Consider the following 23,315-nt stretch of genomic DNA (forward strand, 5'->3'; position numbering starts at 1 on the left):
CTATTGTTAGGTTTAACTTCCTCCTCCCTTTGACATTTCCCTACAAGACAATTTGCTGTCAATATGAATACGAGGGTTAGTAATCTCTAAACCCCAACTGAGGATAGACTTCCAGTGAGGGATGCAATTTAAATTTCATTTTCAACTCCATTTTCTCTTGCAAAACTCACACCTCAGGCTTCTTCGAAGAGCTCCGTCTTCAGAAATATCTCCCCGGTTTCAGTCCAGCATGGTTGCAAGGCTGGAGCAGTTCTAATCAGTCATGTTTTGTTTTGTTTTTTTAATTACCCATTTAAAACAAGTGCAAACCTTTCCATTACTTTTTCATACTATACATACACAGAAGACACATTTAGGCTTCCCAATCCCCAGGTCCCAGCGGGGTATCCCCTATTTTAACAGGCTTCTCCCCACCCCTAGCCAGCTGGCTGGCAGGGGAAGCTCCGCCCCCACAGTAATCCTGTAGTTTTAGAGCTCCTGCAGGTTTAGAAACCTGCAGTTTTTAAAATGTGTGCCTTTAAGGCTGAGCAGGAAGTAGGAAACAGGAAGGGCTTCATGGGAAAGGATCAGTAACAGTTTCCTCAGAGAACGGCCCCTCCCTTTCTTTTGCTTTCATTTTCAGAGCAAGTAAAGTTCTGCAGGAACAAGACCCAGTAAGTATTTGTGTGTGTGTGTGTGTGAGAGAGAGAGGGAGGGGGCAGGGGATTCCCTGGTTTGGAGGCCCCCCCCCGCCGCTTTAGAAAGTGTGAGGGGGGAGGGAAATGTTTACTGGGCAGTCTATTATTCCCTATGGAGGACAATTCCCATAGGGAATAATGGGGAATTGATCCGTGGGTATAGGGGGCTATGGGGGAGCTATTTTTTGAGGTAGAGGCACCAAATTTTTAGTATAGCATCTAGTGGCTCTCCCCAAAATACCCCCCAAGTTTCAAAACAATTGGACCAGGGGGCCCAAAAGATGGTGCCCCTATCCTTCATTATTTCCTATGGAAGAAAGGCATTTGAAAAGGTGTTCTGCCCCTCTAAATGTCCCTTGGAGTTCAATTATGCTTGCCCCACCCTTGTTCCTGGCTCCACCCCCAATGTCTCCTGGCTCCACCCCCAAAGTCTCCTGGCTCCACCCCCAAAGTCCCCAGATATTTCTTCAATTGGACTTGGCAACCCTAGACACTCTTGAAATGTGCTCAAGCAGTCAGTCCTCTCTAGAAAAAAAATATAGAATTAACATTTATTCGAAATTTTTAATTCCTACTTAACACTGCTCAATGCCTCATAACTTTTATGAATTGTTATTAATTTTCTGTTTTCTCTTTTAAAACATTTCTCTTACAAATGTACTTCCCATGTTTGTTACTTTTTTAAAAAAATCACTCACTTTCCCTTCAAAATCTTGTGTATCCATGGAGGGAAACGACTACAAAAATATTTGATGGGTTTCTAATAATCCTTTGATTTCATCGCAACAGTAATAAAATTAATATCATATTAATTACTTATTCCTATAATTCCTCCATTCATTAAGTCTACCAATCACAGTTTAATGGCTCAAGCATCTCCAACCTGTAGGCGCTTCTGGAATTCTGAGAACCAAGATAAAATTATTACCACAGGGGAGAGGAGTAGGATCTATCACAAAATGGCTTCCAGGAGGGCTGGACCACTCACAAGCCAAATGTCCTCCTATGACGGAGGAAACAATTTCCAAACTGGTGCTCCCTGCATATACAAAAATGGTACCTCCCAAATTCTCCTGAAGCACTTCCTACTTCAATTAAATAGAGGGAAGCTAAGATTGGGCTGCTGCTTTCAGGAAAAAGCCAGTAGGCACAGGAAACACACCGGCAGATTTCATAGTGCCCATGGGCATCATGTTAGGGATGAAGACGAAGAAGAAGATATTGGATTTATATCCCGCTCTCCACTCCGAAGAGTCTCAGAGCGGCTCACAATCTCCTTTACCTTCCTCCCCCACAACAAACACCCTGTGAGGTGGGTGGGGCTGGAGAGGGCTCTCCCAGCAACTGCCCTTTCAAGGACAACTCCTGTAAGAGCTATGGCTGACCCAAGGCCATTCCAGCAAGTGCAAGTGGAGGAGTGGGGAATCAAACCCGGTTCTCCCAGATAAGAGTCCACACACTTAACCACTACACCAAACTGGCTCTCCATTGCTATAGTCCATAAATAGCTGCTGGTTCCACTATTTCAAATAATACATTTCTTGGCAAACAACCTATTTCACAGATTATGATAATCAGTTGGTTCATAAGCACATCGTGATTATCGCACATTGTTGCAGCTCTATCCAGTACTATCATCTGGCAGCCAGTTGCAGAAAACTGGATTTTTGGAAGAACACCAAATCTCCTCCTATCCTTTTGCATTTCCTTGGCTTCAGTTCAAGATAAAAACTAGCCCATGGGTTTGGAGAGTGCAATGCTTATACCAGATCACTGCTCTTTGGCAGTTCTCTAACTGTTGTCCACATACAAGTTTCTGCTTTGAAATTCCTTTTGTCTTCCTTCTGGAGGATTAGCAACCTGATCCTCAACCTGATCCTCAAAGTTCTCTACTGAGGATAAATAGATTCTTATAATCCCATCATTTAAACTTCTGAAAGAATCTATTATACTCTGACAGTTTTGTTAACAACATATGGTATAGTTACAGTTCTAGCAATTACAATTTGAGAATCATATGCCATAAAACTTAGTAATTTATAATGCTGAACCAGGTTGCTGCATATAATAGACAGAATGAATGAATTATATGGAAAGGGGAAAGCAGGGGGGGAGAAGCAAGCTATATTTTCCTCAAGAGGCATTCGAGTAATGAAATCAAAGCTTCAATCACAAAAATGTTTAGACCCGAGCATGGCATTGGAATGACTATACGGACGATTTAGGTGCAGTGCATTGCTTCTAATCACAGAGCACTGGAGGGACTGGAATGCATTAACCTTTTAGGTCTGTTTTGCTACACACAGACCTACTCCATGTCTTAAGTGCTGATGAAAGATTCTAGAATCCAGACTAGGAACCAAAAACTGAACAAGAGCAAGAACTTCCCAGCAGGCATTCTCTTTAGATTGGACATCATCAGCTCTAAGCCTGAAACCAAACTCAAAGTTCCTGCTATTATTCTATCAAATTTAAATGGCCTCGTGAACTCTCACATTTCTAGCTATTCATTGTGATCCAGAGTGCTTTCCTACACCTAATTTTTAGCCTGTTTCAATTATCAATTGCTTTAAAGCCACTTTTGTCTCCCCCTTAGAGGATCAGAAAATGAAATCCTTAGTGTAGACCGGGGGTGGGGAACGTCAGACCCGAGGGCTGTTTACGGCCCTCGAGATCACTTGGTCTGGCCCTCGGGGCTTGCTGGGCTGAGCCCCACCCCCCCTTCATGGGCATTGTGAAGGACTGCAGCTGGGATATGTGGGTGCTTTTAAAGGCCTACTGGAAGCAGCTGAAGGGAAGAAGGGAGGGCTGCCAGAGGTGAAGCCAGCTACCACCAGTTCAATTTGCACATGATTAACCCAGATGGTGTGGCCCAATATGCTAATGAGTGTGTGACATATACTAATATTAGGAGATGTGGTCTAATATGCCTGGACCTAGGCATTTGCATTAATTTTGCATTAATTGTGCTGGCCTGAATTGTTCTCCCTCAGCAGGGCACTGTTTTTTAAGGTGATAATTTTGTACGGCCCGCGAATGATGCTATAAATATCCAAATGGCCCTTGGCAGAAAAAAGGTTCCCCACCTCTGGTGTAGAGCAAAACAAAAATTAATACTTTTTTCTATTTGAAGTAGGGATCATAATATTTTAGAACACTAGAGGAGCGAGTCCATTTCAATGCTGATTTTTAGGTAGCTTAGACTTAAAGCTACTGATTATGAAAATCCCTTCTTACAAATGGCCAAATTATTTTCATACTACAGTGTTTAGTTGTAAACTATGCTCGGTGCCTGCCAGCCTAGGACAAGGCAGTGACCAGACCGTTCCCAGGCTTGCATACTAGTTTTTGGTCACTGTTTGTCTTCATTTGTATTCTAGAGATTAGGAAGATTGAAGGCATGTCACTGCCTTCATAGCTGAACAACTTTATTATGATCACACATTTTTTTTTTTAAAAAACAGTAATTTTGTATAATTTTTTCTCTTGCCATTGATGAGGGGTAAATGGAACTCTGATTCTGGGAAGGGCAACATCCGGCCTGTGTTCAATGAACACTGCTAATCCGACAAGTGGGAATCCAAAGGAGATCTCCTACAGTCACACATTTTCAGCTATCTCCATCTATTCAGATTATTCTCAGCAACCATAATAATAACCCTGTGGCAACCTAGATATCTAATTCTTAAACTAAATTTCTTGATGTGAAGCTGCCAGATGGAGTCAAGACCTTGGGCTCCTCTAACCCAGTACTGCCATCCAACGGGAAAGAGATTGAGTTTCTTGATGCTCTCAATGACTGTGCTATGGAGCAGATGGTCTCAGAACCTACCAGGGGTGGGGCGATCCTGGATTCGGTCCTAAGTAATGCCCAAGACTTGGTGAGAGATGTAAAAGTGATTGCGCCGCATGGGAGCAGTGACCATAATGTTATTGATTTCACCGTTTGTATAAATAGGGAATTGCCCAAAAAGACCGCCACAACCACGTTTAACTTTAAAAGGGGTAAATACACTGAGATGAGGAGGCATGTGAGGAGGAAACTGAAAGGAAAGGTAAATATGGTCAAAACCCTTGGGGAAGCTTGGAGACTATTTAAAACTATAATCTTAGAAGCTCAGATAAAATACATACCACAAGTTAGGAAAGGCACAAACAGGCATAAGAAAAGGCCTGCATGGTTAACCAACAAAGTAATGGAAGCTGTAAAAGGTAAGAAGGACTCCTTTAAGAGGTGGAAAACCAGTCCAAGTGAGATTAGTAAAAGGGAACACAGGCTGTGGCAAATCAAATGCAAGACTGTGATCAGGCAGGCAAAAAGGGACTATGAGGAGCATATTGCAAAAAACATAAAGACCAACAATAAAAATTTCTTCAAATATATTAGAAGTAGGAAACCAGCCAGGGAGGCAGTGGGGCCCTTGGATGACCATGGGGTAAAAGGATTACTGAAGGAGGATAGGGAAATGGCTGAGAAGCTGAATGAATTTTTTGCCTCTGTCTTCACTGTGGAAGATGAGAACTTTTTGCCCACCCCAGAACCACTAATTTTGGAAGGGGTGTTGAAAGACCTGAGTCAAATTGAGGTGACAAAAGAGGAGGTCCTACAACTGATGGACGAATTAAAAACTAATAAGTCACCGAGTCCGGATGGCATACATCCGAGAGTTCTGAAAGAACTCAAAGTTGAACTTGTGGATCTTCTAACAAAAATCTGTAATCTTTCATTGAAATCTGCCTCCGTTCCTGAGGACTGGAAGGTAGCAAATGTCACCCCCATCTTTAAAAAGGGTTCCAGAGGAGATCCGGGAAATTACAGGCCAGTCAGTCTAACTTCAATACTGGGAAAGTTGGTAGAAAGCATTATCAAGGACAGAATGTGTAGGCACATTGATGGACACGGGTTATTGAGGAAGACTCAGCATGGGTTCTGTAAGGGAAGATCTTGCCTCACTAACCTGTTACATTTCTTTGAGGGGGTGAACAAACATGTGGACAAAGGAGACCCGATAGATGTTGTTTACCTTGACTTTCAGAAAGCTTTTGATAGAGTTCCTCATCAAAGGCTCCTTAGAAAGCTTGAGAGTCATGGAGTAAAAGGACAGGTCCTCTTGTGGATCAAAAACTGGCTGAGTAATAGGAAGCAGAGAGTGAGTATAAATGGGCAGTCTTCGCAGTGGAGGACGGTAAGCAGTGGGGTACTGCAGGGCTCGGTACTGGGTCCCATGCTCTTTAACTTGTTCATAAATGATTTAGAGTTGGGAGTGAGCAGTGAAGTGGCCAAGTTTGCGGATGACACTAAATTGTTCAGGATGGTGAGAACCAGAGAGGATTGTGAGGAACTCCAAAGGGATCTGTTGAGGCTGGATGAGTGGTCGTCAACGTGGCAGATGCGGTTCAATGTGGCCAAGTGCAAAGTAATGCACATTGGGGCCAAGAATCCCAGCTACAAATACAAGTTGAGGGGGGGGGGAACTGGCAGAGACTGACCAAGAGAGAGACCTTGGGGTCGTGGTAGATAACTCACTGAAAATGTCAAGACAGTGTGCGTTTGCAATATAAAAGGCCAACGCCATGCTGGGAATTATTAGGAAGGGAATTGAAAACAAATCAGCCAGTATCATAATGCCCCTGTATAAATCGATGGTGCGGTCTCATTTGGAGTACTGTGTGTCGTTCTGGTCGCCGCACCTCAAAAAGGATATTATAGCATTGGAGAAAGTCCAGAAAAGGGCAACTAGAATGATTAAAGGGCTGGAACACTTTCCCTATGAAGAAAGGTTGAAACGCTTGGGACTCTTTAGCTGGGAGAAACGTCGACTGCGGGGTGACATGATAGAAGTTTACAAGATGGAGAAAGTAGAGAAAGAAGTACTTTTCTCCCTTTCTCACAATACAAGAACTCATGGGCATCTGATGAAATTGCTGAGCAGACAGGTTAAAACGGATAAAAGGAAGTACTTCTTCACCCAAAGGATGATTAACATGTGGAATTCACTGCCACATGAGGTGGAGGCGGCCACAAGCATAGCCACTTTCAAGAGGGGTTTAGATCAAAATATGGAGCACAGGTCCATCAGTGGCTATTAGCCACAGTGTGTGTGTGTGTGTATGTGTGTGTGTGTATATATATATATATATATATATATATATATATATATAAATTTTTTTTGCCACTGTGTGACACAGAGTGTTGGACTGGATGAACCATTGACCTGATCTAACATGGCTTCTCTTATGTTCTTATGATCTTTGACAGCTCAGGCCAAAGTGCCTTTCCCAGCTAAGCGATCTAAAGCAGGGGTGTCAAACATGCAGCCTAGGGGCCGAATTAGGCCCCCGAAGGGCTCCTATCAGTCCCCTCAGCAACTGACTGTCATCTGCTTCCTTTTCCCTCTCTCTTGCTTCCTTCTGCATCGCGTAACAACAGGAGAGAAGTCACTACAGGAACAACAATATACACAACTCAATCGTTATAGTGACAAATTACTATGTAATAAAGTGCATATACAAAATCAAGGCCGCCTTAGAGCATTATGCCAATTTGGAATCCTCCTGGAGAAGTTACTTTCCCACACTATCTTAAAAAACATTTAGCAGTAAGCAGCGCACTGGAAAGATCAACAGTGAGCGGCGTTGAATGGGGACGTCTTTTTTGAAAATTTATGGAGCACTCTTTGCTGGAAGAGTGATAATCGAAGCAGGACTTTTTAAAGTCGATAGCCTGAACATCGGGACTCCTTGTGAAAGAAATTTCATGAATTATGTTTTGTATTTTTTATATGCACTTTATTACATAGTAATTTGAAACTATAACGATTGAGTTGTGTATATTGTTGTTCCTTCTGCATCGCAGCTTGCTTTGCCAAGGCTGGCTCAATTGCACAGGAGATACAGAGCAAAACCTCTATTTTCTCCATTGGCTGAGGCTCCTCCCTTGGGGAAGAAGTGCTTGCTTTGCCAGACTCTCTCAATTGTACAGCAGAGCTACTGAGCCAAGCCTCTCTTCCTTTTATTGACTGAGGCTCCTCCCCATCCTGGTCCCCTGGAGAAGGAAGGAAAGAGCCAGAGCTTCCTTTGCCCAGTTCCCTGGATCCCATGTGAGAAATACAAAAATAGCACCTTTAAGACCGAGTGCTAATGTTTTAAACATGTTTTAAGGGGTTTTTTTTAAATTAATTGTGTTTGTCTGTGTCCCTTATAAAGTTTGTATCTTTGCTACCTAATCTTAAACAGGTACACACATCGCTGGCCCGATAAGGTCTTATTTATATCTGATCCGGCCCTGATAACGAATGAGTTCCACACCCCTGATCTAAAGCTGTATCAAAATGGTAGGAGAACCTGGGAACTACTGAAAGCACAGCAGGTACTTTGGGTTCACTGCATTTTGTTGCCACTTCCTTAAATGTTCAGCTGGGTCCCAGCACCTGCACCTTCACTATAAAGTGAAGGCAGAAGGTGGAGGAGTAATATGCCCCTCAATTTTCAGTTGTGAATCAGACTTCATCCCATGGGCAACGGTAGCACAGACACTTTGAATGCAACAAGTCTCTTCCAAGGCTATCTAAAAAATATAGTGGCACACTGCTGTATAATTATCCCCTAGGGCAACTGGGAGGGGAAAAAAATCAGTGTGCAGTTTTGCAAGCGCCATGACAATAAGTTTAAAATATAAGCGGAGCGGTTTGAAGCCCAGCTATAAAGATGTGTTAAGTTACAACTTTTGAAAGCAAAGTGCTTTGTAAGCCAATAAAATTCTGCCTGGCATAAACGAAAATCTAATTATCCGACTTGTTAAACCGGCCAGAAATATAACCTTCAAGAAACAGCCCATTAACTTCTGTGTCTGCTAGGACCACTCTTGGTCTCCTTAATTTGGAATTATGCGAGCATGCCTATTCATAGTCACATACAGGCCCCTCTTCAATTTATTACTATTTTAAATCTTTATTATTATTATTTTTTCTTTCTGAGTCTGGCCTTGCAAATGTAAGTCTAGAAAATAAATAGGGTCACTTAAAAAAGGGGGGGAGGACGCACAATAAAACAAATTGCAAAAGACAAGAAGATTAAACCGGCAGTGCCGCTTTTTTGTGCCGTGCAATGGAGCTCTGCAAACGTTCTCGCTGGCTGCGGCTTGGCATTTAACAGCCTGCGATCAGGGCGGAGGAGGAAATTTTATTCCCTTTAACTGTTGCAGATTTACTGCACTGAAAAAAAAGGGCTATGTAACCCGAGCAGTGACAGAACCGAAGAGATCAAAGCCGCAGTCTGGAAACTAAAATAAACCTTCAGGCTACTTCCTGCAAGAAAATTCACTCTGGCAAACTAAAACAGAGTCCGCCTAAAAACTGGGCTCCGGTTTACGAGCTGTCAGAGCAGCTCAAGTGGTTTGGACCAGTCAAGTTCAGAACATTATATTTCCTTGTTTCTGTCTCACATACTTCTGTAAGCAGTTTTATTTTTGGGGGGGAGGAGAGTTTTATGATATTAAAAAAAATAGAATTCTTTCCTTTGGGTTGAAACTGAGAAGGTTGCAGCTAAACTCATTAAAACAAGCAGGTCTTCGTTTGCACATTCCATTCCCATTTACTACATTTTAATATTTTATTTTTTGAATTTACAGGCAATGTACATTTTCTTTAATAACTCTTCCGCATTCTGTTCAATTATTGTTTAATATAGGCACAAATCAGTTTACACGGCCCAGATGGCTTGTAACCCAGGAGCTGGTCTATTCCTAGCAAGACATCTGGAGGAAGTACAGGCAGCAGTGAGAAAGTGGGAATTAATTAATAGTAATTTTTTTTAAAAAAAAATGGACCGTTTTTTTGAGGCTCCTATGACATTTTGAGGAACCTGAAATTACTGCACTCATATTAAAATACATGGTTTTAAAATAGGTATTAAAAACTGACTGATTAATGCTGGCTAGGCTGCAGGTGGCATGAGAAGAGCTGGTTGTGAAAAAAATCAAGCAGCCCAATTCCAGAAACAAATCAGCAGCAAAATACACAATGGCATCAGATTATAATAGATCCTGTTCAAAAGTACGGTGATGCGACTGCAGTCCACAGAGCTTACTGACCAAAATAACCCAAAACTGATTACAGAAGCGATTACGCAGCGCTCAGACAGATGACAGTGAGTGAAACTCAGCAGCTCTCCATTCATTTGGATAGAAACTGTGCAGAGACTTGAGCGAGCCCAGTTTACTTGCAGAGATTCAGCCGTGGAAGATTCCTCTCAGTGCCATCCTGTTCTCACTCTTTTATGGCTGGGTCAGGAGCCACAGGGGGATGGATCCTGCAGTGTTCTTGGCAACTCTGTTGCTTTAATCCCAGCCAATGTTTTAGACTGCCCCTCATCCAGGACTTAGTGTGGGCGGGAACAGGGAGAAAATAAGCAGCTGTCATTGCAGCTCTAAAACACACAGAGAACCTGACTTATCAGACTCTGCTCCTATTTGAAACTATGCTACTTCCTTTGATTCCTAGTGTTAAGGATGCAATAGTGTCAATGAAGCTGGGGTGTTTCAGGCCCATTTTCTGAATTTTCAGCATTCATTTTAAAAAAGGTAAAGGGGGGGGGGGTAGCCAAATAGTACTCAGCCTCATTTCTCAAAAACCGTTCTGCATTCTGCCCAAGTGAATGCGTTGACCAACAAGCACAAAGTACCAGCCCTTGCCTTTTATAAACACTAAAAGAATAAAATTTAGTTTTAATATCATATATCCTGGATGAGGGTTTTTGCAGAAAAAGCCAGCAGGAACTCATTTGCATATTAAGCCACATCCCGATGTCATCATTGTTTAACACAGGGCTTTTTTGGAGAAAAAGCCCAGCAGGAACTCATCTGAATATTAGGCCACACCCCCTGACACCAAGCCAACTGGAACTGCGTTCCTGAGTGTTCCTGCTAAAAAAAAAAGTCCTGCCCTTGACCGAAGAACGGTACATTCCTTCTATCTGGGATGGTCATCCTCTTCCACCTAGCGTGCAGCATCAGGAGGGACACGCATGGAGCGGTGAGGGAGGTAAGGGACAACCGCCTAGCCAGCCAGATGAGCCAAATCAACCCTGGCAATCAATGAGGTGACAGATGTCACAGCCAGATCGCCCCTCACATCCAAGTTTTAATATTATTAAAACTGCTTTAAACGGTTGGTCTATCTATATGAAAGTTCAGGTTCTTCTGCACTTCTTCAACCTGACACTGTCCCTTCTATCTGAAGTAGAACTTGGGAATTAAAAAAAAATCAGGACTAGTTAGGAGTGTCTTTTTAAATCCTACCTTACCATTATATGCAACTCCCGGGACAGCAAGAACAGTTCACAAAACAAGGTAAATTAAATCAGTAATACCTATTTAGAAAAATCTAAGCAAACTGAAACTGCAGCATGAAGCAATATAAACCAAACAGATTCAAACAGCAGCTAGAGCGGCTATCAATCTGATGCTACATGCATGGCAGCACGCATGATCATGGCACTGGAACTCTGGGACTTTCGCCAATCCATTTCCCTCTATACTGTTGTCTTCCATCAGGTGGAAAAATATTAAAGTCTTCCAAAGGATAAATGTTTTAACAGCCTTTCAAATGACAAACAGTGAGGTGGCCAGATGTACCTCTCCAAGCAGGGAATTCCAGAATCTGGATGTGACTGAGAGGCCCCATTCTGCACACCCCATTTCATCTATAGCTGGCATGAGGAGAAGAAGCAGCTAATCTCAAAGGGCAGACAGGCATATGTGGGTAGAGAGGTTTTGCAAGTAGATTGGTACTAAATTGTTCAGGGCTTTAACCAGCGCTTTGAACTGGATCCAGAAACAAATGGACAACTGATGTAATTGGGTCAAACAGGAGCTTTATGGTCCTGCACTGCCAAGGGGGGCGGAGCACAAAATGGGTGCTGCCGTTTTCCTTGCGTATGGTGGCAGCCACTGCCAAAGCAATGCTTTCAAAAAATTTGCACAGCCAATCAAACCTCCAAGGGCCAATTCGAAGTCTTGCTAGGTAAAAGCCCCACTTTGCCCCACCCACTTGCTAAACACACTTGGCAGGCACCAGGGCACCAACGTTGGGGACCCCCGCATTAACATGTTAAACTAATCTGATTCAGCAGACCACTTTCCCTATAAAACACTTTCATACCAAGTACAACAAATGCTTTTGAGAAAATGATAATCAGAGGTGCCATCAACTGAAGGCCAAGGTACAATAGATATGGGAAGTTCAGTGTCCACAAATCTTAAAAGTTTCTATTTTCTATACAAGCCTGATTCAGCCACCAGTATGGGGGCAGGAGATGTAACCCTTTCCTCATATGTCATTTTGCCAGCCTGAAACTGTCCTGTGGAGCTGCTTGTTACCCACTGGGTAAACTGAAGCTCACCATGCCCTCATTACTTTGAAAAGTCCTAGACTGCTCCAGACACAGAGCTCCCAGAATCAACTGTAGCTCAGCCTTGAGTTGTGTAAAAACCAGTGGAGAAGCAAAACATTTTAAAAGTATATTTAACTTCAACCCAAACTTTTTAGATCAGAACAGTCACTTTTTTATGTGAGGCTGAAGGAAGAGCACTCAAGATACTTTGATATTGCTGCTGCTGCTGCTGCTACTACTACAAAGGGGTCTTCTGTGAACTGGACCTCCTTAGAAGGGCAACGTAACACAAAACAAGACTTGATCGAAAACTCTGCAGTAGTTTTCTGAGTTTGTTGCTGCAAGTTGAAGAACTGGGTATTTGTTGCCATCACTGAAGTTGAACGATACAAGTAATGGGCAAACACACTCAAATCCAGATGATGAACAATGCCAAGAATTCCCAGACAAAAAAAGAATAATTTCCTGGTGGAACAGCTGTAACGTTCTAGGTCAGTCAAAGCTTTAAAATGAACCAAGAATCAGGCTGTTCCAAATATCATGCCAGGGACCAACACACATCTGCACCTTGGCCTTATGAAGAAATCTGAACTTCCAATACATTACACAATGGAGAGGAAGCAGGATCCGTCCACATGGTTGACCAAACTGGAACTTCAGAAAGACAACTGCAAGATGGTTTTGTGGCTGTTTTCTCAAGGTACCTACTCATTCTGTGCCTCCCAGCTTTCAGCCAGTTTGGACATGGAGTTCCAAATGGGTTAAGTCCTCTTATTCAGATCACATGATTACACTATGCGGTACTGGTATTAACAAAGACTGTCATGGCTGATGTAGTAGCCAGGGTGATGGACTCTGTGTTCAGATCTCTATTCCACCATGAAATTCACTGGGTGATCTTAGCCCAGACACTCTTTCAGCCTACCCCATAGGATAGCTGTATGAGCTCCTCAGCTCCTTGAAGGAAGGGGAAAATGGGATTTTAAAAGTGAAAGAGAATTGTTGGGGATTATATATGTTTACTGGTCTGAACAGAAATACACTATACATGTCTTGCAATGTTAGGTTCCATGAAATGGTGGAGAAATTCAAATATATGTGCAACAAAATTAATTCCCTAAGTGATCCAAATTTCTAGTCTTTATGTACCTACAAGAAAATTTCCTATCCGATATGATATAGTTATGTCCAAGAAGATCATTAATGAAGGATTTCCCACATTATTCTGTATTTCATTTTATTTGTTACAAAGACAAAGATTTTTAATCACTTGGCACATTCAGAGTCCTACATGACAACTAATAAAATTACAGTGTTTCAACCGAAACATCTAACCAAGCTTTCAAGTTCAACACAGAACATATATTCACAAACTGTTACTTACAGAGAGCAAGAAGATGGTGTTAAATCTATTTCCACCTGCAAACGAGAAGGGTTCCATACTCTCCTCCCGACATTTACAAAACCTCTCCTCTTTAGAAAACTCAGTTTTTCAAAAAGAAAACCAGAATAGTAGCTTCTTTACCCCTTCCCAACTCAAATTCTAAGTTCAGAAGCCTATCCAAATTCCCTGCAAGCTCCTCCAACTCATTCACCAGCCTCCCCAAATTCTCTACAAGGAACCCAGCTCTGCCTTCCCTTTATCTCCACCTATGCCCTACCAAACTGTGGCATGAACAACAGTAGTTGTGACCAGGAGGTCTCTTTCTTTCTGGTGTCTGAAAGGCTCTATAGAGGCATCTTAAGCACCATACACAGCAACAGCCGGACCAGAGATGGAAGATGCAATTCCCAAGGTGCCGGACATACTTTTCAAGTACTCAGGCACCTGCAAAAACCAGCAGAATCTCAGTTTATATTCCAAGGTAGAAATGAACTTCTTGCAAACATCAGTACGCACTCTGCTATGCTGTTGAACATTGTAAAATGGAGAAATTAGAATTCTGAGCCACATAAACATGAATTTCAGTGTCATCACTTCCTGAGCATAGCAGGGGAGCATTTAGCTTTTTAAACCTTTCTTTTTCTTCCTCCCCCTTTTCTTTATTTGTCTGTCTGCAGTTGTAGATGTAACTGCAACTGTTAGCTTCTTTCTGGGTTTATACATAGGTGAATGAAACAATTGTTGTTGCATATTTGATTTATATGTGTTTCTACAATGGTAAGGCATCTCCACACACACACACCCCATTTTCTTCCACAAAACTTTTAAAACAAGAAACAAAGAGAAAAACTTTGAAGATCACACAAAATGGTTTACCCATGGATGAGGTGAGAAGAACCATTTCACAGGTCACTTGTGATGTCATGGGCATTAGCCAATAGCTGCCCATTACTCTTGTACAGTCAGTCTACAAAGCACGCATGATTACAAGCTATATTATGGGGAAAGTAAATAATGTTTTCCCAGCAATAAGAAAATATGGAAGCATTACTTTGGAGAAAAAATGTATGAGGAATTATGCCTGTGGGTATGATTTTAAGGAAGGCGGGGGGTACTGGAGGCTGGAATGTTGGGGAGAAGCAGTTGGGGATGGGGGGGGGGGACCATTTTCACCCTGTTTCACAGCCCAGACAATCAACTGCCCAAACAAGAGGTGTATTTCATAAGTTTGATATTAACTCTTTCCATTTATATAATCCTGCCATTAACTCAACAGAAATCAGTGACAGAAATTAAAACATTATTATCCACAGCACAACAAAGAAACAGAGGTGGGGAGAAAGGTCTACTGATTAAGTCATTGAAACAACTGCTCTGTAGAAAAAAAATAGTAGTTTCTGAAACAGAAATCCTGAAGCCCAAGTGGAGTAACATACGGTTCTTATTAGATTTTAAAGCTAAACATAAAAATGCCCTAGAATTATGTTATGGAATGGATTACATGTACACTGTATAATACATAAAATAACCCTGACTATCTGTGATTATTTTTAATTAGCTTTCCTATCAAGTATGATTTTACCTTCCGACAGATTTGGGGAGGTAGGAGAGTTGAACCTGAGAGCTCAGGGGACTAGCAATTCCGTTTCCCATACCTCAGAGCGCTAATGCATTTTACATTAACTCCAAGCATCAGGAAACCCCGGCTCCTGGCGCCAAGGAGTTCAAAACTGTAATGCCACATGTCTGAAAACTGGGATTCACTGCTCTGTCAAGCAATCTGTTCTCTTCCCCCTTGTTCAGTACCTGGAGCAGAATATCAGCAGCAGTGTATGTTTCCAATTAGGCAGGCTTGTTGCCTTATGGACAGCCTCATGGATGATCATGTCAAAAAAGTATTCCCAAAAAGATGGATGCAAATAAATCATACTTAGGACTTGTGGAAGACCCTTGGTCCAATACAACTTATGAATGTATCTGCCTCCAATGGAACTACTGCATTACACATTACAACAGTCCAGTACTGTCATTGTAAGATCACATCCGGGGCAATTCAACTGTTGGCAAGTCCTACTCTGAACATGTGTGTCCTGGCCAAACTAGTTTTAAGCACAGGCTCTGTCACGGGGTACTTCTGTTTAGAGCTAGACTGCTTGAACATCTGGGGAGCATTTCCATAGAGTAAAAGGCTTTTAAAGAAGCAAAATTTTGGCATTTTAGGGCAAGGAACAGCCACCCCAAAAGACAAAATATATGGCTAAAGAGGACTCCCACATATTTGTGGTAGATGGATGGCTCCCAATGTGCTGGTGCTAAAAATAAGCTTTAACCTTAGAAAAGATAACTGGAAAATCACTGTAAGTTGTATACTAGGGGGACCATGGGACAAGGAAAGCTGGAATTATATTAGGCTTTCAGACTTCTAAAAAAATGGATAATGCAGAAGTGCTTAAGATACTTCCAAAAAGCATCATAATTCTTAACGTATATATTTGAAACAAATTTTTCCTCATAATTTCCCAAAGATAAAACAGCTATGGGAAAGTGCTAACTAAGTGAATGATTGCTGAGTCACATTATTAGTAGAGTCCAATTTGGGATGTGAAAACTATTATTTGGGAAGGGATGAGTGATGCCACTGATGAAAGAAGAGTCTCCCTTGTGGTGGGGGAAATCATTTGTTGTGCCAAACATTACGTGGCTTGATCTCTACTCCCTCTTGACAAACACATTCAGAGGAAATGGGAAGGAATTCATTGTGCTATAGGTCACCTCTTAAAATGGTTGTTACAAATGGAGGGGGGGAATTATTCCTCCCCATTTTCATGTGTCTTTAAACATGAGGCGAATGTGGGAAGAGACATTTTTCACAGACATTGAAAGACTTTTCGAAACAGTCCCCCTGTCCTGCTGGCTGAAGATTAACAGAAACACTTTTGATCAAAATAAAAATGCAATTTTGTTTTAGAGTCTTTGACTCCAACTTCTACCTTACCATCAGCTGTAGCTGAAAAATTACTTTTCAAGATGCCTTTATCTTTTTAACAGAAGTTTTGCAATTCAAAGCCTTGCAAAGCAAAGGTAACTTTAGTCTGAAGACATACTGTCCTTCTACAGCTAAGAAAATAAGTGCCCAAACAGATTAAGAAGAGAATCTCAAACCAGAGAGATGGCCAAACTTGAAAGCAATACATTTCTCAAGGATAAATAAAACTAATGCTGAGGAAGGATTCAGAGAACCTGCTTACAATACTACATCGATACCTTGATATTTTAGGGCCATTTAAAAAAAACTTAAGGGGAAAGGGTGCTATGATGACACCACTCTGCCTAGAAATCGTCATTATTTAAGGCATGCATGTAAGAAAACAGAGTTCACAGCTGTGAAAATGCATAGGGAGGACAGACGGGCAGAAGAACCATGCTTAAACTGATTCCAATGCTTGCAGATCGACTACCAAGAAGACAAAGAGTAAGCTGAATGTATGGAAAAGGTCCACATCCCTCCTATCACTTTGTGAACAATTCTGTGCCTTTACAAAACGGGATTTGGGAAAAACTGGCAAATAAACAGGAAGCTTACTAGTTTTGATTGGAAGTAATTACTGAGAGATGCAAACAGAAAATGTTCCCCGTTGTACATTGGTTTGTCCTTATGACTCTCTTCTACTCTTTCTAAACATTTTTATTGCCTAATGCATAAATATAGAAGAATCTTCATGTTGGCATACTGTAATGCTCTGACAGCAGAAATGGCAGGATGGTACTTAAAAATACCAGTTATTAATCACTTATGTAAATGTGATACAAATCAGATAGATACAGTATTTCGAGTAACATTATATTGCCCTCTGTACAATTTAACTGAGAAATATATCATTCCTTGGCCCAGTAAGCCGGGACGCCGGCAGTGAGTCCTCCAGGTGGTAGGTGTTACATTAACGAGCTCTATCTGCCCGGGTTTGATGTTAGAGTTTTCCTTCTCTTAGGCTGACGAGGTTGGTGGGCCCAGCCTGCCCATCCGGTTATACCGCCGGACACTTCGGTCGCACCATGACGTAGCAAACTCTGTGAAAACGGGGGGGACCAGCGAGAAGGTGTTGCTACGGATGCAGTAATGCAGGAGAGGCCATTGCAGTGACCATCTGCCAGGCATAGCCAGACAGTGACCACGCGGCGTTCACTACACCGGGAGAGGAGAGGCTATGTATTGCGCATGCACTTTCCCTGGGGGGGTAGGATTCCCAGAGGGAGCCCACCCCCCACCACCCCCCACCACCCCCAGGTGAAAGGGTGGAGCCAGTACCGCGCACACTGCGCTTCACCTAAAAAATTCCTCTGCGCAGGCCTGAAGGGCATATCCACACACACAACTCACAACGCATCAAGTCCTGCAGCGATAGGCAAGGGGCGAAACGGCAGGTGGAAGGTGCCACTGGAAGCCGCAGTCCCGATCCTGCATGTAGGCGGTTCAGGATATTGGTCGCCTGATGCTAACCCGGAGACAAAAGCATCTTTCGGCAGCACCCTGAACGACCAAGCAGCCTTATCTAGGGACAGCACTGCTTGCTCCACACGGAGAGGGGCCTAGAAAAGGTGGCCTAAACAAAGCTCGTCTCCCCCACCCCAGTTGGCTAGCCGCGGTCAACGGGCATCCTTACTTGCGGTCGAAAAATAACAACAAAGAAAAGGCATGCACCTGCCTCACAAAGTGTGCAAAGACTAAAGCTTGCGTGTTGGAACATCAGAACCATGCTTGACACAGTAGGCAGTGGTCGCCCTGAACGACGCTCTGCTCTAGTTGCCCACGAACTTCTCAGGTTGAATATCGACATAGCAGCTCTCAGTGAGGTTCGTTTCCCTGAGGAAGGTAGTCTTCAAGAACACGGTGCTGGCTATACCCTCTACTGGTCGGGTAAGTCAAAGGCTGAGAGCCGCCTTTCTGGCGTTGGCTTCATGGTCAGGAACTCCATTGCCTCCAAACTCGAAAACCTTCCAACAGGTCACTCAGATCGCATCATGTCCATGCGCCTCCCACTTCAAAACAAGCAGCATGCAACACTCTTCAGTGTGTATGCCCCAACCCTTCAAGCAGATCCTGCAGAAAAGAACAAGTTCTATGCTGATCTACGCAACCTCGTACGGAAAACCCCTACAGAGGACAAGGTGATCATCCTTGGCGACTTCAATGCCAGAGTAGGTAAAGACTCGGAAGCCTGGAAAGGAGTACTTGGCAAACACGGCATTGGCAACTGCAATGACAACGGGCGCCTCCTGCTAGAATTCTGCATGGAGCACCAGCTCACCATCACCAACACTATCTTCCAGCAGAAGAACAGTCTGAAGACAACCTGGATGCACCCACGGTCCAAGCATTGGCACCTTATCGACTACATTCTGGTGCGCCAGAGAGACCTTCGAGATGTCTTACACACCCGAGTAATGCCCAGCGCAGAATGTCATACGGATCATCGTCTTGTACGCTGCAATCTCCGTCTTCACTTTAAACCCACACCCAGGAGAGGAGGTATCCCTCGGAGGAAGTTTCAGGTTGGCAGCCTCCAGTCAGCCGAAGTTAAAGCTGCCTTCCAGGCAAAACTCCAGTCAAGAATTGAGGACCTCAGTTGCCCCACAGACCCTTCTCCAGAAGCACTCTGGGAACACCTAAAAACTACCGTCCTGCAGATCTCTGAAGAAGTCCTCGGGTTCTCCACAAGGAAGAACAAGGACTGGTTTGATGAGAACAATCAAGAGATCCAAGAATTACTGGCAAAAAAGAGATCTGCCTACCAAGCACATCTTGCTCAGCCCTCCTGTCCTGGGAAAAAAGCAACCTTTCGCGCTGCATGTAGCAACCTCCAGCGCAAGCTTCGAGACATTCAGAACGAGTGGTGGACCAAGCTTGCAGAGAGAACCCAGCTGTGTGCAGACACTGGTGATTTAAGAGGGTTCTACGAAGCCCTGAAGGCAGTATATGGTCCATCATATCAGGCTCAGAGTCCCTTGCATAGTGCAGACGGCCAAGTGCTCCTCACAGACAAGGCATCCATACTGAACCGGTGGTCAGAGTATTTTCAGGTTCTCTTCAGTGCCAACCGCGTAGTTCAAGATTCAGCAATCCACCTCACCCCACTTCAACCGGTGAAAACAGAGTTGGATGAGATCCCCACCCTAGAAGAGACTGTTAAAGCCATCAAGCAACTGAAAAGTGGCAAGGCAGCAGGAGTTGATGGAATTCCACCAGAGATCTGGAAGCATGGGGGCACAGTACTACATAGCTCACTTCACAAAGTACTTGTCACCTGCTGGGAACAAGGCAAATTACCACAGGACTTTCGCGATGCAATCATCATCACCCTATACAAGAACAAAGGGGAAAAGTCAGACTGCTCCAACTACCGGGGGATAACCCTGCTCTCCATCGCAGGCAAAATCCTTGCCAGAATACTCCTGAACAGACTGGTGCCCACCATTGCAGAAGAACTCCTCCCAGAGAGCCAGTGCGGCTTCAGAGCTAACAGGAGCACCACCGACATGGTATTTGTTCTCAGGCAGCTCCAAGAGAAATGCAGGGAACAGAACAAGGCTCTGTATGTGACTTTTGTCGACCTTACCAAAGCTTTCGATACCGTTAGCAGGAAAGGCCTGTGGCAAATCTTGGAACGTTTAGGATGTCCCCCAAGGTTCCTCAGCATGATCATCCAGCTACACGAAGACCAGCGAGGCCAAGTCAGACACTGCAACGACCTCTCGGAGCCCTTCCCAATAGGCACAGGTGTAAAGCAAGGCTGCGTTCTCGTGCCAACTCTCTTTACGATCTTCTTTAGCATGATGCTTCAAAGAGCCGCAGTAGATCTAGATGAGGACGATGGTGTCTACATCCACTATCGCACCGATGGCAGCCTGTTCAACCTGAGGCGACTAAAGGCACACTCCAAGACAATGGAAAAACTCATCCGAGAGCTACTGTTTGCTGATGATGCTGCACTCGTCTCCCACTCGGTATCAGCTCTGCAGCATATGACGTCCTGCTTTGCAGAGGCTGCCAAGCTATTCGGCCTAGAAGTTAGTCTGAAGAAGACAGAAGTTCTCCACCAGCCTGCACCCCAGGAAGATTATCACCCTCCCTGCATCACTGTGGGTGAATCAGTTCTGAAGACAGTCCAGCAGTTCAGCTACCTGGGGTGCATCATCTCCTCAGATGCCAAGATCGACAAGGAGATTGACAACAGGCTGGCAAAGGCAAACCGTGCATTTGGCCGACTGCACAAAAGAGTGTGGAGCAACAAGCATCTGAAAAAAGGCACAAAGATCAATGTTTACAAAGTGGTTGTGATGACAACCCTCATCTATGGCTCCGAATCGTGGGTTTTATACCGTCATCACCTGCGACTCCTTGAGCGCTTTCATCAGCGCTGCCTTCGCACCATCCTCAACATCCACTGGAGTGACTTTGTGACCAACACTGAAGTCCTCAAGCGGGCAGAGGTTACCAGCATCGAGGCACTGCTGTTGAAGACGCAGCTGCGCTGGGCAGGGCATATTTCTAGGATGGAAAACCACCGCCTTCCCAAGATTGCCCTGTATGGCGAACTCTCCACCGGCCATCGTAATAGAGGGGCACCAAAGAAGAGGTACAAGGACTCCTTGAAGAAATCCCTTAGCACCTGTCACATCAACCATCACCAGTGGTCTGACCTAGCCTCAGATCGCAAAGCATGGAGGCACACCATCCACCAGGCTGTCTCTTCCTTTGAGAACGCACGCATAGCTGGTCTTGAGGACAAAAGGAGATTGAGGAAGAATCGCACTGCTACAGGACCAACCCTAAATCAGACTTTTCCCTGCAGCCGCTGTGGCCGGACCTGCCTGTCCCACATTGGTCTTGTCAGCCACCAGCGAGCCTGCAGCAAACGTGGACTATTGCACCCTTCTTAAATCTTCGTTCGCGAAGCCAAGCCGAGAGCGAGAGAGATATCATTCCTTGGATAAGGAATTTAAATGAAACATCTGAGACCCAAAAGATACATTTTCTTTCAAATGGCTCAGATTGCCAAAGGGGGGGGGGGGAGTGTATTCTTCAGTGTATTCTTTCCATACTTACCATTTTGAACATATGAAGCTGCCTTATACTGAATCAGACCATCAGTCCATCAAAGTTAGTATTGTCTACTCAAACTGGCAGCAGCTTACCAGGTTTTTCACACCTACTTGCTGGGACGCTTTTTAGTTGGAGATGCCAGGGATTGAACCTGGGACCTTCTGCTTACCAAGCAGATGCTCTACCACTGAGCCAACGTCCCTACCCTCAGCACTCACAACTACTGAAATTAAGAAAGGGAAAACATCTTTCATCTTCCCACTGGGCTTTTACGAGCCCATAACATCAGCAACAGTGCTGTCTGTTAGCTGGGAAGACCAAAACAACTGACAGCACAATCCTATGTAGGGTTAACTCCAGCCTAAAGTCTAGCGATTTCACTGCAGTAACATCACAAAGGATTAGATTGTGTAAGATACTTATTTTTAAACAGCTCCTTTAAAGATACTGGTACCAATGCTGCTAATGAATCAACACTTCAAGTGCCATGGCCAAAATTTTCAAACAGTGAAGCCTGCCCTCAAAATACATTGACAGAACTATGTGGTTTAGCTATTTCTTCCTGTTCTATCTCTACTGCTTCTGAGAGAAATGCTAATATATGGCAGTTTGTTTGTTTTTTAAGGCAACAACCTGGATGTGTCAAAAATGGTAAGTTTTCATTTTGTTCCCAGACTATACTTCACAGAGGAGTTTGGCTTAATCTTATGTCAGGAAATGTATACAAAAAAATGGCTATAAAGGGATCATTTGTAAATCTTCTTAAGTCGGGAGAGCTTTTCTCCTAAAAATTACGTACCTGCCAGGGAAAGGATGCTGGCTGACAAGGTCTCCGTTCTGAAGGTGGTAATCACCGAAGAAATCAGGACTGGCTGCTCCATCGTGTGCCATTAGCCCATCTGCAGGGAAAAGGATGAATATGACATTCTCAAACAAGATACAAGCACAGTGGGATGAAGACACAAGCGCACGGGCTCTGCTGAGGGAAAGTGCCCAAGTGATTTTGTCCCCCATTTTAACACAAACTAATGCCGTTCTTAGGGGCATATGACTCACTGACTTGGATAGCCCAGGCTAGCCTGATCTCATCCAGTTGCAGGAGCTAAACACGGTCAGCCCTGCTCAATATTAGATGGGAGACCACCAAGGAAGTCCAGAGTTGCTACGCTGAGGCAGACAACAGCAAACCACTTCTGAATGTCTCTTGTCTTGAAAACCCCATGGGGTTTGCCATAAGTTAGCTGAAACATGACAGCCCCCCCCCCCAAAAAAGACCTGCTAGGTCTGCACTTTCATACAAATCTATTTACTCTTTGTTATCTATTTTTTATACATGTAAAAGCAATCCATGTGATCCAACACAATCATGAATATTCTATACATAAACCTCAATTTTAACAAATTTGCCTAGTGTTAACTGCACTTGTTTACTGGAATTGGGTGAAGCCATATTGGAGCAGATACCACCCCAATTCTACCACTCTAATGAGTAAAAATTGTTTATTAAAATATGTATACCCCATTTTTCCTTCTGGCTCAGGTTTCAATCCATTCTTCAACTCAGTGGCTTTTCTGTTGAAGGAAGAGCCACCTAAGTTGGAGGAAATCTCCTTAGGCTGGAAGAAGGCTCCTTGGAGGATGGCTGGATGCACCCACTATCAAAACTGTAAACCTCTCACTTTCCTTAATGATCCCACCTTATCAGGACTTAAATTATTTTCCATTATGGCTGCAGCCACTAGGAAGTCAGAAGCTGTGGTTA

At 43.6% G+C, this 23,315-nt stretch overlaps 1 protein-coding gene across 1 annotated transcript in view; it reads right to left on the bottom strand.

Annotated features, from left to right (window-relative positions):
- The window catches only part of KIFAP3 (kinesin associated protein 3), an 83,045-nt gene that overhangs the window by 11,107 nt on the left and 48,623 nt on the right, over positions 1–23,315 (bottom strand). The window contains exon 19 of the mRNA XM_060232585.1: positions 22,353–22,452. Within this exon, the coding sequence (XP_060088568.1) occupies positions 22,353–22,452 (100 nt within the window). The remainder of the gene's footprint in view (positions 1–22,352; positions 22,453–23,315) is intronic.

Source organism: Heteronotia binoei, chromosome 2, assembly GCF_032191835.1.
Source record: "Heteronotia binoei isolate CCM8104 ecotype False Entrance Well chromosome 2, APGP_CSIRO_Hbin_v1, whole genome shotgun sequence".
Taxonomy (NCBI): domain Eukaryota; kingdom Metazoa; phylum Chordata; class Lepidosauria; order Squamata; family Gekkonidae; genus Heteronotia; species Heteronotia binoei.